At 30.5% G+C, this 12,726-nt stretch overlaps 3 protein-coding genes across 6 annotated transcripts; 2 read left to right on the forward strand and 1 right to left on the reverse strand.

Annotated features, from left to right (window-relative positions):
* Positions 1-996: 996 nt before the first annotated feature.
* LOC109804141 (F-box protein At1g10780) lies at positions 997-5,027 on the forward strand. 4 transcript variants are annotated; one of them, XM_020365925.3, is made up of 5 exons: positions 997-1,475; positions 1,764-1,805; positions 1,930-2,673; positions 2,810-3,090; positions 3,171-3,614. In XM_020365925.3, exons 3-5 carry the CDS (start codon positions 1,932-1,934, stop codon positions 3,405-3,407), a joined length of 1,260 nt encoding a protein of 419 aa, XP_020221514.1. In that variant the 5' UTR covers positions 997-1,475; positions 1,764-1,805; positions 1,930-1,931; the 3' UTR covers positions 3,408-3,614. The 4 variants fall into 4 exon arrangements, with proteins under 4 accessions (XP_020221514.1, XP_020221513.1, XP_020221512.1 ...); XM_020365924.3 differs by having other exon boundaries at positions 1,764-1,800; XM_020365923.3 differs by lacking the exon at positions 1,764-1,805 and adding an exon at positions 4,835-5,027 and having other exon boundaries at positions 1,000-1,475; positions 3,171-3,409.
* Positions 5,028-5,069: 42 nt separating this feature from the next.
* LOC109804296 (transmembrane emp24 domain-containing protein p24delta4) lies at positions 5,070-7,447 on the reverse strand. Its single transcript, XM_020366105.3, has 4 exons — positions 7,008-7,447; positions 6,356-6,565; positions 5,712-5,788; positions 5,070-5,352 (listed from the first exon to the last, which is right to left on the reverse strand). The coding sequence occupies exons 1-4, from the start codon at positions 7,230-7,232 to the stop codon at positions 5,208-5,210; spliced, it is 657 nt and encodes a 218-aa protein (XP_020221694.1). The 5' UTR covers positions 7,233-7,447; the 3' UTR covers positions 5,070-5,207.
* A 2,372-nt stretch (positions 7,448-9,819) lies between these two features.
* Positions 9,820-10,632, forward strand: MEE9 (maternal effect embryo arrest 9). The gene has a single exon (XM_020365915.3). It carries the CDS (start codon positions 10,002-10,004, stop codon positions 10,443-10,445), a length of 444 nt encoding a protein of 147 aa, XP_020221504.1. The 5' UTR covers positions 9,820-10,001; the 3' UTR covers positions 10,446-10,632.
* The last annotated feature ends 2,094 nt before the right edge of the window (positions 10,633-12,726 follow it).

A 12,726-nucleotide genomic window follows, 5' to 3' on the forward strand; every position in this document is an offset into this window, starting at 1 on the left:
TTTTAATGTGGGCGTGATAAATTAATTTCAATTAATAAATTAAATTGAATAACTTAAATTAAAAAAATTACAAATAAATTTATCTCATTCTACTATTATTATATTTTTTTTTTGTGTTGTCAATTCTTATTACAATTATTATTATTATTATTATTATTATTATTATTATTATTATTATTATTATTATTATTATTATTATTATTATTATTGAGCATCTTGGTGGTAGTGATAACGAGAAAAATAAATAAAATTAGAATGAGTAATTTATAAATAAAGAAACTAGAAGATAAATGTTGTATAATTATAGAGATCAAAATGTAAATATTAGTGAAAGTATAAACACTGAAACTGACATATCAATGCAACATTAACTATACATTAGTGTTACATCATTCATCATTAATGTTGCTAATATTTTTTGAATAATGCAAACTAAAAAGGAACAGATAATTTTAATTTTATACAAGATCTAAAAATGATTTTTAATATATATATATATATATAAACTAAAGGATAAAATTATTTTAATTTTAGAAATTAAATAATCAATTAAAATTTATTATAAAATTCAACAAATTCATATAAAAATCGTCAAACTTATATAATTTATGATGGTTAACAATTTTATTTATAAATAGATAATAATTTAAATTGTTTTATACGGAAATTGCATAATATATTCTCTCTATATTTATATAATTATTTTTAAATATTTGGAACCCTCTTATGTGCTATGCTATGTTTGGTTGGATGAAAAAAATAAAGAAAAAATTATAAATGACGATAATATAATGAGTAATATATATATATATATATTTTTTTTTTTTGGTTGAAGACGAGATAGAAGAAAAAAGAAGAGAGAAGTTAATTTTATAGAGATAAAATTCAAATCTTTTCCTTCTTTTCACTATTTCTTCAATTTCAATTTCAATTTTTTCTTTCTTTTACCTTCATTCCAAACACTTTTTAAATTTCAAGAATTCAAGTTGACTTTATAGTGTGTATTTATTTTTCAGTTTTTTTTTATGTTTTTTATTTTATTTAATTTTCAGTTTATTTAAGCGTTTTTGTCTTGGAAATTGAAAAGGTTACGTTGAACACCAATGAAATGAGAAAACAAATACATCCTTAACTCTTTACCTAGCTATTTTTTTTTAGATTAGGAATTTAAATTTCTTAAACCAAGAATGGTTGAAGAAGATTTATCATTCTCCTAGCATGATTTGAAATCTGTTTGAACGGTCAATTTTTTTTTGAAATACCTAAAAAAAAAAAGGCGGGCTAATTTTCATTCCACCCTCTTTTCCCAATTTTTGAAGTTATAAGGCAACAAATCAATCAAATTTTCCCAAATTCATCGCCCAAACGCCAAAACCCTCAAATCTCTCTCTCCCAACCTCAGAGAGATTCGACATTGGCGAGAGGACAACGAAGTCCTCACCTCAGATCTTCATTCTATTCCGATTTCATACTATGTAAGCTCTTTCTGTCACCCTTTTTGCTTCTGCTTTGCTGAATTGAAGAAAAAAAAACATAAATATTCAATGTTTCGTTTTTTGATGCACGATTAGGTTTTATCCTTATACATATGAATTAGTTATTACAACCAATTTTCCATTATTTGATTTTTATATCTGTCTGGAATTTTGATGCAATGCTCAAATATCACGAATTTGGATCCTCTCCTGCAAATTTCTCTCTCCAGCCTCTCTCTTGTAACATTAATAGTCACCTGATATATCTAATGGCTCAAATAATTGCAGGAGAGGATCCAAATTCAAATATCATCTGGTTCCTCAGGTTATGTTATGTATTGCATCCGATAATTGGTTTTGGTAGCACTGATTTTGAAAAATTATTATTTTCGATTTTACTGTTCATTAAGACGTTATTGAGTGACAATTATCTATTTTTGGTTTTTGTCCTCAGCAATGGAATCTCTCCCTGATGCCATGCTTCAACACATCTTGTCTTATATCAATAAAGCTCAAGATGTGGCAGCTTGCAATTGTGTTTCTAAGCGATGGAAGGAGTCAATGGCTTACATTAGAACTCTCTATTTTCCTCGCAACTCATTTGATAACTTTTTTGTTGGGGAAAGTTCTGATAGCATTGTGAGAAGAATGATATCAAGGGTTGTGCAATTAGAAGAACTAGTTGTATACAGCCCCTTTTCCTCTCCTGGCCTTGCTTCATGGCTATCACTTGCGGGTTCGTCTCTTTCTCAGCTTGAGCTTCGAATGGATAACCTATCTGGCAACCAGGCCTCCCGTGAAAGCCCTTCGAAATTGGATTGTATTGGTGTGGCAAAGAATTTGAAATCTCTGAGACTCTGGGGTGTCTTAATGATTAATTCTCCAAAATGGGATGTTTTTCAGAATCTTAGCACCCTAGAGATAATTGGTGCAAGATTTGAGGGCCCTGTATTGACTGTAGTGCTTCAGTCATGTCCATATCTGAGAAGGTTGCTACTGCTGGGATGTGAGGGGGTTGGATCAATCTCAATTGACCTTCCCTACTTAGAACAGTGCAAGCTGGATTTTCATGGTATGGGGAACTGTTCACTTATTCTAGCCTCCCCGAAAATTGAATCCCTTGAGGTGCAAGGCTGTAGTTGGATTAGGGTTCCTGAAACCCAGCATCTGAGGAATCTTACAATATCCAATAGTTCAGGTGATTGAATTTTAAAGTCATTCTTATACTTGCGTATCTTTGCCTTTGTTTTTTTGTTCTCAAGTAGACTGCAATGTAATTGTTTTTATGGTTTAGTGAGCCTAATTTTCCATCCTTTCATTTTATTTGCTTACAGGGAGAGTATATAGGATTGATTTTGGAAACCTCCCAGCTCTGGAGTTTTTGTCTATGAGGGGGATCCAGTGGTGCTGGGATGCTATATGCAAAATGCTGAAATTAGCAAGTGAGGTGAAGCATCTTTTTATGAAGGTGGAATTCACTGGGGACCATGAGGCTCTTCAACCCTTTCCAGAGATTGATTTTGTTGATTTTTTCAACAGCCATCCCAAGCTGCGCAAGTTCGACATCCATGGAGCTATGTTTGCAGCACTTTGCCAGAAGAACAGTCTGAAACATGTAGATCCATGACAACATTTATGCTATAAATCTGATTAAGGTTGGTCTGTAACATATCTAACGAAGATGTACATTTGCAGGTGGATCCAGGGTTTTCTATTCCATATTTGGAGGAGGTTGCGATCACAGTGAGATCACCACTAAATGCTGAACAAAAGATGAGTACACTTGAATCCTTGTTGAAGTATGGCAAAAACATAAGGGCTATGGTTATCAAGATTCTTCAGATGAAGAGCTCTCATAGCAGTGCTGATGATTTTTTTGACGAGATTTGCCGGTTTAGCTGCATGAACCGTAAGATAGTTCGAATAGAATAAAGGTTAGAACAAACTTTTATTTCTCGATGCGTTCTTAATTCTTAATACAGAACATTTCGTGTTGGTTTCCAGTTTCAACTGGAGTGCTGAGTTGATAGTATCTCAATTTTGAGGAGCTAGTTTCTTGTTTTGAATGTGATTTGAAAATTGATAGTATCCTTTTAGCCAATTTGGAGAATGAATGTTTTACCGAATTTTCCATGATTATTACCAATAGTTTTGGATAATAATGTCGCTACGGATTTTTCTAAAAAGATAACATACTGGTCTCATTTAAGTTGAGTTTAATTTTATGCAAAAAAAATTTTATTTATGATTATTTGATTATGGTTCGATGGGTATTATGATTATGGTAATATACTGCATCATTAAAAGATTTACATAATTGCTATGATGATTAAATTCTTAATGATGTATTTACATCTTACGCACGAAGTGAATCAGTATAAAATCATTTTAATTTATGAAGGGAAAAGGGCATTTAACCAATGTGTAAACGCTGTACACGCCAAATTCATGAGGAAAGAAAGTTCTGTACAGAATGCTTCTGTGGATTAAATAATTAACAAGGTCATCGCCATTGAATTGAAATTTTAGTCTTTTTCAGGTTCCGACTTTAATATTGGATCATCAAAAAAGATTAAATTATATAAAAAGTTAATGTGAATCAGGTTGCGGATGTTTAGTAGTATAAGGTTTTAAATTTTAATTTTGTTGCAGTTTTTGTACATAAGAAAATTATATAAAAAATACTATATTAAATATTAATTGAATAGTTTAATATTTAAGGTTAACCATGATCAAAAAATATATATTTAAAGGTTAACCTCCTTTTTGTCCCCTTTCTAGTCTCCAGAAGAAAAAAAATGAATTACACTGCCAAATCCAATTAATACCTTTTCATAACTCAATCGCAGCTCAAATCTATTTTCTTGTTTATAATTAAAAGAAAGGAGAAACCTTTGAGACTTACCACATTTCTCAGCCCTAACCTCATACTTCAGTTCCCAAAAATCAAGTCTCTTTCTTCTCAAGCATTATAACCAGTAGCTACTACCAAACCTTTTGCCATCAGTCGTCCATGGTCCAACCCAATTTACGAATCTGTTTTTGTGATCGTTGATCATCTCACACAAATGATCTCTCCGAGAGAACGTCATTAACAAATTACTGTGTTACTTTAGATGGTTTTAACAAACTTCTACGAAAAGAAAGACTAGCATTTTTCTAAGTAACAGTATTTTGCGAAGTTGAAATTAACTTTTAAATTTTATTTATTTAAAAGCTCTCATTCTTCTCATAAAAAATTGTAAATTTAGAATGATTTTGTTCTGTAAGTTAAAAACCAAATGTTTATGCCAAGAGTTATTAGTAGAAATAGTTCAATATTTGTATAAGAACTGAATTTATTTTGATGCACTTGTTAGGTTTGAAGCCGCAATTGGAGTACTATTTCATCCTTAAAGACAACCAACTTTCTAGGAGGGAATTATATCTTATTAATTAATAATGTGTTTGGTCTTGTATTTGAATGACCTATTAAGCTCTTCTCTTCCAAAGTTCTCAATTGTAACTTCTGCATTTTTCACAAATTAAACGTAATTTTACCCATTTCAGACGAGCGTCCGAACATGCTTCAAGTTAATTAAAACCAGACGAACATTAGCAAATTTCTGTGGATAATAAAACTTGGAAACTTTGCAAGTCGTATCAAAGAATTTCACTACTTGTGTAAGAAGCAATGCTCCTAAAAAGGCCTAAGTTATAAAATTCATTCTTTAAAATAAACACTAGCACCATCTAAATAAGCTTTTTCTTGTGGAAGTATCTCTTCAAATGCCACAACTGCAAAACTGAAACTGTAATGCAGATACCCAAGGACATAATACTAAACCATGCCACTCTGGAATTTGTTGATTCATTCACGTTTCTCATTTCTGCCTCCCTGAGTAAATATCCAAAAACAAAAAAATCAAAATGATACGTCAAAAAAGTTAAAATCATTAAAAACAAATGCTTCATAAAAATGGTAGAACAGGGCACTGCCAATACTATTGAGCAGGGTGTCATCAGTAGAAGCTCACCTAGAACCTCGAGTAGTTTTATTTTATTGCAGCTTAACTAGTTCTTAATAGTCAAAAGATTTCTCTAAAGAAGGTTACTCACAAAATTGAGAAAGTAGTGTGAAGGAAATTCAAATTCACGCTCAAACAAAATTTGAGAGTTCATAATGGATCCTTAACCACTCTCTAGTACCCTGATTGACATTTTGGGGAATTAGGGTGTTGACATAATAAAAATTACCTGCCCCTCAGATAGATCAAATTCTCGTGGATAGACTCCACTGATCCTTCTAGCTTTCTCAACTCAAGTTCCACTCCCTATGCATCAATCACATGAGAAGAATGATGTCAGCAAAACTGAGCATTATTATAAAGTAAATGGAAGAAGCTATAGAGGTAGACTTAAATGTTGCAATTTACTAACGATGTGTTTGGAAAAATACTATACAATTTTGACTTCCAAAATCGAAAAAGTGAAAGCATTTGACTTTCAAAGTGGAATTGAAATTCATTATAGGAAAATTGAGAACATGTTTGGTTTCCCATTAAGTCAAGCAAAATCTGGTCCAATTTCCACGGTCTTATCAAAACTACTCTGTATAGCTTCAAGTTTTTACGTTTATTTGAGCAATTTGACGTGAATTTAAGAGAGAATATGGACCACCAAATCTAATCCAAACACACTTAAAGGTAGTATCCATGCTGAGTGTACAACCAAAAAATAATTCAAGTAAGCACTAAAATACAAATCATGGAATTCTTAAAACCTAACAGAAACGTTATTGAGACTCATTCCTTAATGATCAATAGGCCTTTGAGTAAATGTTAGCCCTTGTATTCAAAGCTTATATTAATAAATTATAAACGTCACTGAAATATGTTTACCTCAATCTTCTCTTTCCTAGCAACCGTATCCCAATCCTTGGCCGCAATTCCAGTTTTCCAGTCAAGGTTGACACTAATGTCTCCATCTCGATCATTATGAGTCACCCAGAAGCATGCTAGGTAGTTTCCACTCTCTCGAGATGTAAAGGCGAAATTACCACTCGACGTGTTCTCCAAATGATGAAGACTGTTTCCATATGGCGACGTGACCTAAAGAAAACACATTACTACAAAAATGAGAGACCTTATTGAAAGTTAGACCTCCATGGGACAACATAACAATAATTGACCTAGAAAAATAACAATTAATGTTTAATGGCAATGCCTTTTTTTTTTTTCTTGTGCACCAAAAATATCATTTATCGCATAGTTAGAAACTAATTCCTTCCGAAACATAAAGATTACTGAAGTAAATTTTATATCTCTGAGGTTAGAAAATCAAACATGAGAACTCAATGTCTTGGAGAATTGCATGCATGACACAATCATATAGCCTACGTTAATTTCTTTGTACAATAGAGAAGTTATCATAGAATTGAGATCACGATGTAAACAACAAAAGAGCAAGAGCATGCATGCGTTGCAGACTAATATATTGATGGAGAGAGCGACCCATGAAAGAAAAGGGAAAAGGGTGATGGAAAAATGGTACCTTGACGGAAATGGTGGAGTTGTGGGATTGATCTCCCCCAGTGGCGACGACAACGTATTCGGCCAAAACGACGACGTTGTTGTGGATTTCTTCGGAAACGCACTTGGTGCCGGTGGGTGGCAAGGTGATCCAGATGGCACGAGAGGTTGAGAAGAAGCAAATAAACAAGAGTAGCAATAACAACATTGGCAATGACATAACTCTCTTCCCTGTACACATAAACATGCTCTTATTCTTAATTCACCCTTCTCTCTCTGCAAAATGTTAAATCAATTTCTCTCCCTCTCTCTTGATCGATGATTTTGATTTGAGGAGCTTCTTCCGATTTGGGCAACAACAAAGTAACACCTAACATCTGTATGTATGTATCTGTTTCTGCATCTGCAGCCTCTCCTCTAGTCTAGTTTCTTTTTTTCCTCTTCCCTATCTTTTTTTAGATCTTCTCTTTCTCTTATATCATTATTCCTACTGGTAGAAATTAAAAAGATAATGATATTCTTTTACTATTTTAATATTTATAGTAATTTTTTACTGTTTATTTTAGGAGTTATTAAGGGTAAAATAGGTATAGATTCTCTTTTTCCTTTTCCATTTTGTTTATCCTTTTTTTCATTTATCAAAATAACATAATATTTTTGTATTTTTTCCAAGATATTATAACAATTTTCTTATGTACTGTATCAGTATGATAGTTTTTAATTTAAATAATATATTGTTTTATATGTATATAGTCAAATAATGATCAAATAACATATTTTAAAATATTTTTATGGTTAATAATAAATATTTATTTTATATTTGGTTTTAAAATTGCTGAGAAATTTTATGTGTATTAATTTGATATAATATAAAGTAAATTATATATTAACAGTCTACGAGATTTCATACGTGAAATAAGTGCATTGTCACTTTTTTTTATATATTTAAAATAAGTTTATATAAAAAAAATAAAAATAAATTATGTATATAAATAAATACTATATTCGAATATATAAATTATTAGTTTAATAATTTTAAACTAATAAAATATAACTTTCACTTTATAGAATTTAAATTTAAAAAAAAAATTACATTTATACCATACTAATATTTTAGTATATATTTTACATAAGATAAACACTTTTTTCTATATAATTAAAATTCTTAATTAATAAATAAATATTTAAATTATATTATAATTAAGATTCATAATATATTAATATTTTTGAATACATAAATTATATTTTATTTATAATGAATAATTTAAATTTCGGAATAAGATTATTTTTATTTATTTACATTTTCTTCTAAAAAGTTATTAAAATTAAATTTACAGATAGTAAAAAATGATAAATTAAAATAGATATAGTTGTTAAAAGAACAAATACACATACCTACTCAGATTTAAATTTTCTTTTTGATTCAGTGAAATCTTAGCCCTTAATTTAAATAATAAAAAGAGAAAAATGTAAAATTTTATATAATCAACTCTTTTTTCTTTTTGTTGACATAACTAGTTGAGCTCACGAACAAGGTAGTGTAGGCAACTGGAGCACTTGAACAGTTGTCTTTAAAGATTTATCTGTGCAAATTCCACGTAACTGGCTCCAAAAATTAAAACAAAATTCAAAAGATATTCATAGAAAATTCGACCGTTTATTAAATAAATAAATAATATTGTAGATAAATAAACAATTAAACTGAATTCCTGAACTCATATGCGCACGGAATAAATTGGCAAATTTGTGCTGCTACTCGCCACAATGCACAGAGGCCCATATTCATTTTTTTTAGTATATAAATATATACTATACAACATTTTTTTTTTATATAGTGAATACAGAGAATGGTGTTTTTAATTATTTTCATCTTTTACTTCAAAATTAGTTCCCCACCAGTATTGATTATGAGAGGAATTTTTGAATGGTAATTCTACAACTAAAATTTTGACAAACTGACACCCAAGTTGCAGTTAACTTTGAAAAAATTGGCATATGAAATACCCTTTGTCATTTGAGACCATTTTTGTTAGAAGGGGTCATAATCGACCGTAGCTTCCACACTTGAATGATTTTTTTAAGCATCATGAAAGGCATTATTTTACCGTAAGGATCAAAAAGTCCAAAATCAATCCATACTTTGAGATATATGAATGCAAATCACATAAAAAATTCAAAGTAATGGTCCCACCCTCCCACTATGATTGAGATTCCCCAACTACGAGTTAGATAGGAAAAGGCACCCTCCAAACCTTATCTGACTTGGAGAAAGAAGGATGATTCCTTGCCTTTCTGCTTTCTGTAAAAGAAGAAAATGAACTCCAACGGTTCCATTCCAATTCCTTGTCACAGCAAAAATTCATGAGCTCTACTTCATGTAACGTTTAGCAGATCAAATAAAATACTAGATTTTTATTTTATGAATGTTTTTAATCTACAACCTTAAGCAATTCATTGTCCTACTTTTTTTTACAATAACCGTGCTAAAAGTTTAAATATATATATTCATCATTGAATTGATCATTGTAGTTTGTTATCCTGCATTTGCAAAAGCAGTTGGATTTCCATGTAATTTCATTAATCCTTTTACTCCCCACCCACTTTTTTGAGGTAAACAACATAAAATATAAAACATTATGATTATACTCTAAATAGTGTTATTTAGATACTTTAATATATACCTAATTGATGTGCTTTATTTCTTCTCATCAAGAAATTAATACAAGTCTAAGACAACATGATCATATCTAGAATGTCATGGATGATTTTTTTATATTCCATCCTACTAGTTTTACTGTCCCATACATAAGACATTAGAATTAAGAATTTGGGACAGTCCAATATGGATATGGAGGCACGTGAGGTTGTGGAAAATTGTGGCCCTAGAAACTCCAACTTTTGAAGGGTATAGACCTACAGTAGATAGCATTGTTTTATAGAATTTCCCCACCCACTTTCTCCTTTCACTAACCACACTTAGATCTGGTTGTTGAATCCAGCAAGAAAAGGAAAAAAGATGGAAGCACTCCTCTCCCAATTCACCTTCCTCTCCGACCAAGCCCTCCAAGACAAGAACTTCGACCCTTCGACGATCGAAGATCTAATGAAGCTGTTCGAGATCGAGTCCTACAAGGCATGGGCTGCGGCTGAGCTTGAGCAGGAGAGAGAGGTGGAGGAAGCAGAGGCTGGCATGCAGGAAGCGGAGGAGTACCTTGACTCGGTCATGGAGAGTGCCATGGATGAGTTTAGACGCTTTGAGGAAGAGCTTGAGACCATGTCAAAAGCTGAAATGGCAAGCTTGGTTCAAACTGCTGAGAGAGCTAGAAAGATGGGAAACTTGATGGAAAAGGGTGCTACAATTGCTTCCAAGAAGTATATTGAGGCTGCACTCAATTCAGCTACTGCTTCCATGAAGTCAGCATGGAAAGGACTCTCCTCTTCCAAGGTTCATCCTTCTTGATATGTATAATAATATCAGGACAAAACTTATATACTATACTGGCTATTGCATGTTGTTGTATTCTTATTAGAATTAGAATTTTACATCCATTCATATTTAATGAAATTCTAATTCTGATTTGATAACTGTCATGAATATTCAAATCGGGTTAAACCTGCTTAATAAGATACCTTCCCTTTACTCTTTATTGTTATTTTCACTTCTTGGTTACATTGCTGCTTTGGCAAGTAGGAAGTTAATTAGATCAGAATTGTACCGAAATTGAGATGCTGGAGAACATTCAGCCAAAAGTGAAAAGGAAAAACAGATTCACTGTTGCTGAGACATGGAAATCTGTTAGTTACATTTACAATACAAGGTTTATGATTCAAACAGCTTAATTAATGTTGAACATTCGGAATGTAATTATCGATTTACATGTTTCTTGAGAGTACGTACTGCTATTTTTATCCTGATTCTTGGACTCATTGAGAGTAGAATAATTGTTTTTTTTTCTCCCCTGAATCTTTGATATTTCAAGTGTGTTGTAAAGCATGAAGATGAATCAGATTTTGTTTTTAGATTTTACAACTGGGTGTATGGGATGATGCATTGCATGTACTTTCTGAATCTAGTTCTTATTTGCACCGCAATTAGTCAACATTTTTTTCCACCGGTCAACGAACCTATATCCCCCAAAGATGCAGAATTGTTAATTTGTTATCGGCATCATTGATTAATATTTTATACATATGTTTCTGAGTTCTGACATTAATAAGGTTCAAGTTCTTCTGCACTCAGTCATTCACCTGGCCCTGATTAGCACACTTTACAACAACATTCACCTTCATTCTTATATCACTAATCTAATAAATAAAACTATCCTATCCTGAATTTTAATATTACTTCCTCCAAAATAAACAAAAAATTACATAACGATTGCTGTAACACTGATATTCTATTTCTAAATTGGTTTAAATATGTTTTATTTTCTTATATTACACTTTTATTTTTATTTCCATCATTGTAAAATTATAATTATTTTAAATATTTTTTATTTTTTATTTTAGTCTTTATAATATATTTGTTTTTTTATAGCCTTAAAAGTAAGACATATTAATCCCTCGTTACCACTACTAATTCATTTTTCATTAAATTAAATTAATATGTAAAAAAATTAATCTCCACTAATTTAGAGAAAGATGTGCAATTTTTTAAATGAAAGAGAAGGACAATAATTTATACATTTTTCAAAGAAAAAGAATAGTTGATTCAGTCATATTAGTTATAATTTTAGCTTGTAAAATCTACAAACATATTTATTATATATAATTTGATTAAAATTTATAATAAATTATATATAAAAAATTAAATACTATATTTGAATATATAAATTATGTTTAAATTAAGTATACATAAATATTTATAAACATATAGATTATATTTTAGGTTTATGATACACAATTTGTGTTGTAAATTTTTTTTGTTTATTGATAATTTATTTTAAAATATCAATATTTAATTAATAAATAATTTTAATAAATAAAAATTAAATTAGATTAAAAAATTAATTTTTTAATAAATTTTCTTGTTGAAGAAAAATTCTTAAAATCAATTTTGTGCAAAATAAAAAAGTCAGGGACCACTTGTTTCTATTTCTTAGTTAAGGAAATAATTTTTACATAAAAGGAATTGAAAACAGGCAAAAAAAAAATTCACCTACATGATTTTTTTATAGTTGATTACTTTCTTTCAATATCTGTGTTTTCATTTATGTTTTTTTCACAATTGTTTTTTGTTTAAAACTCCAATTTCTTGAATCCCTAAATTCCCTTATAAATGCAACACACAATAAACTCGGAAGACAGCAAAAAAGCAAAAACACTGTAGGACTATTCTCTTGTTGCAGTTGAAGTTGGAATGAACTTTCATCATAAAATTGGGTGTTCAAGAAACAAATTGGATTAAGGGACACTTACATGGTACAACTGTATTTCTTGCATGGCCTCCTTTTCAGTGCAACAACCAAACATTCCATGTGCCTTTGTACAAGTATTGATTTCATTTATGATGTCGCCACTAATATCAGTTACAGGAAGCATTTTTTTTTTCTTTTCTTTTTCAGAACGCCAAAGAAGTCTTCTTTTATTATGTAAAAGATAAGGAATTTTATTCCGAGCTTGTATTGGAAAACTGGGGTTTAAAAACCAAATCAGAAAATGGAAAATTGTTTTGACGTGATGAAAGTAAGAAAATAACAGATTGTTAACATTAAAGATGATCAAAGGATGGTCAAGATATG

The sequence above is a fragment of the Cajanus cajan genome, chromosome 1 (genome assembly GCF_000230855.2).
Source record: "Cajanus cajan strain Asha chromosome 1, NIPB_CcT2T_4, whole genome shotgun sequence".
Taxonomy (NCBI): Eukaryota; Viridiplantae; Streptophyta; class Magnoliopsida; order Fabales; family Fabaceae; genus Cajanus; species Cajanus cajan.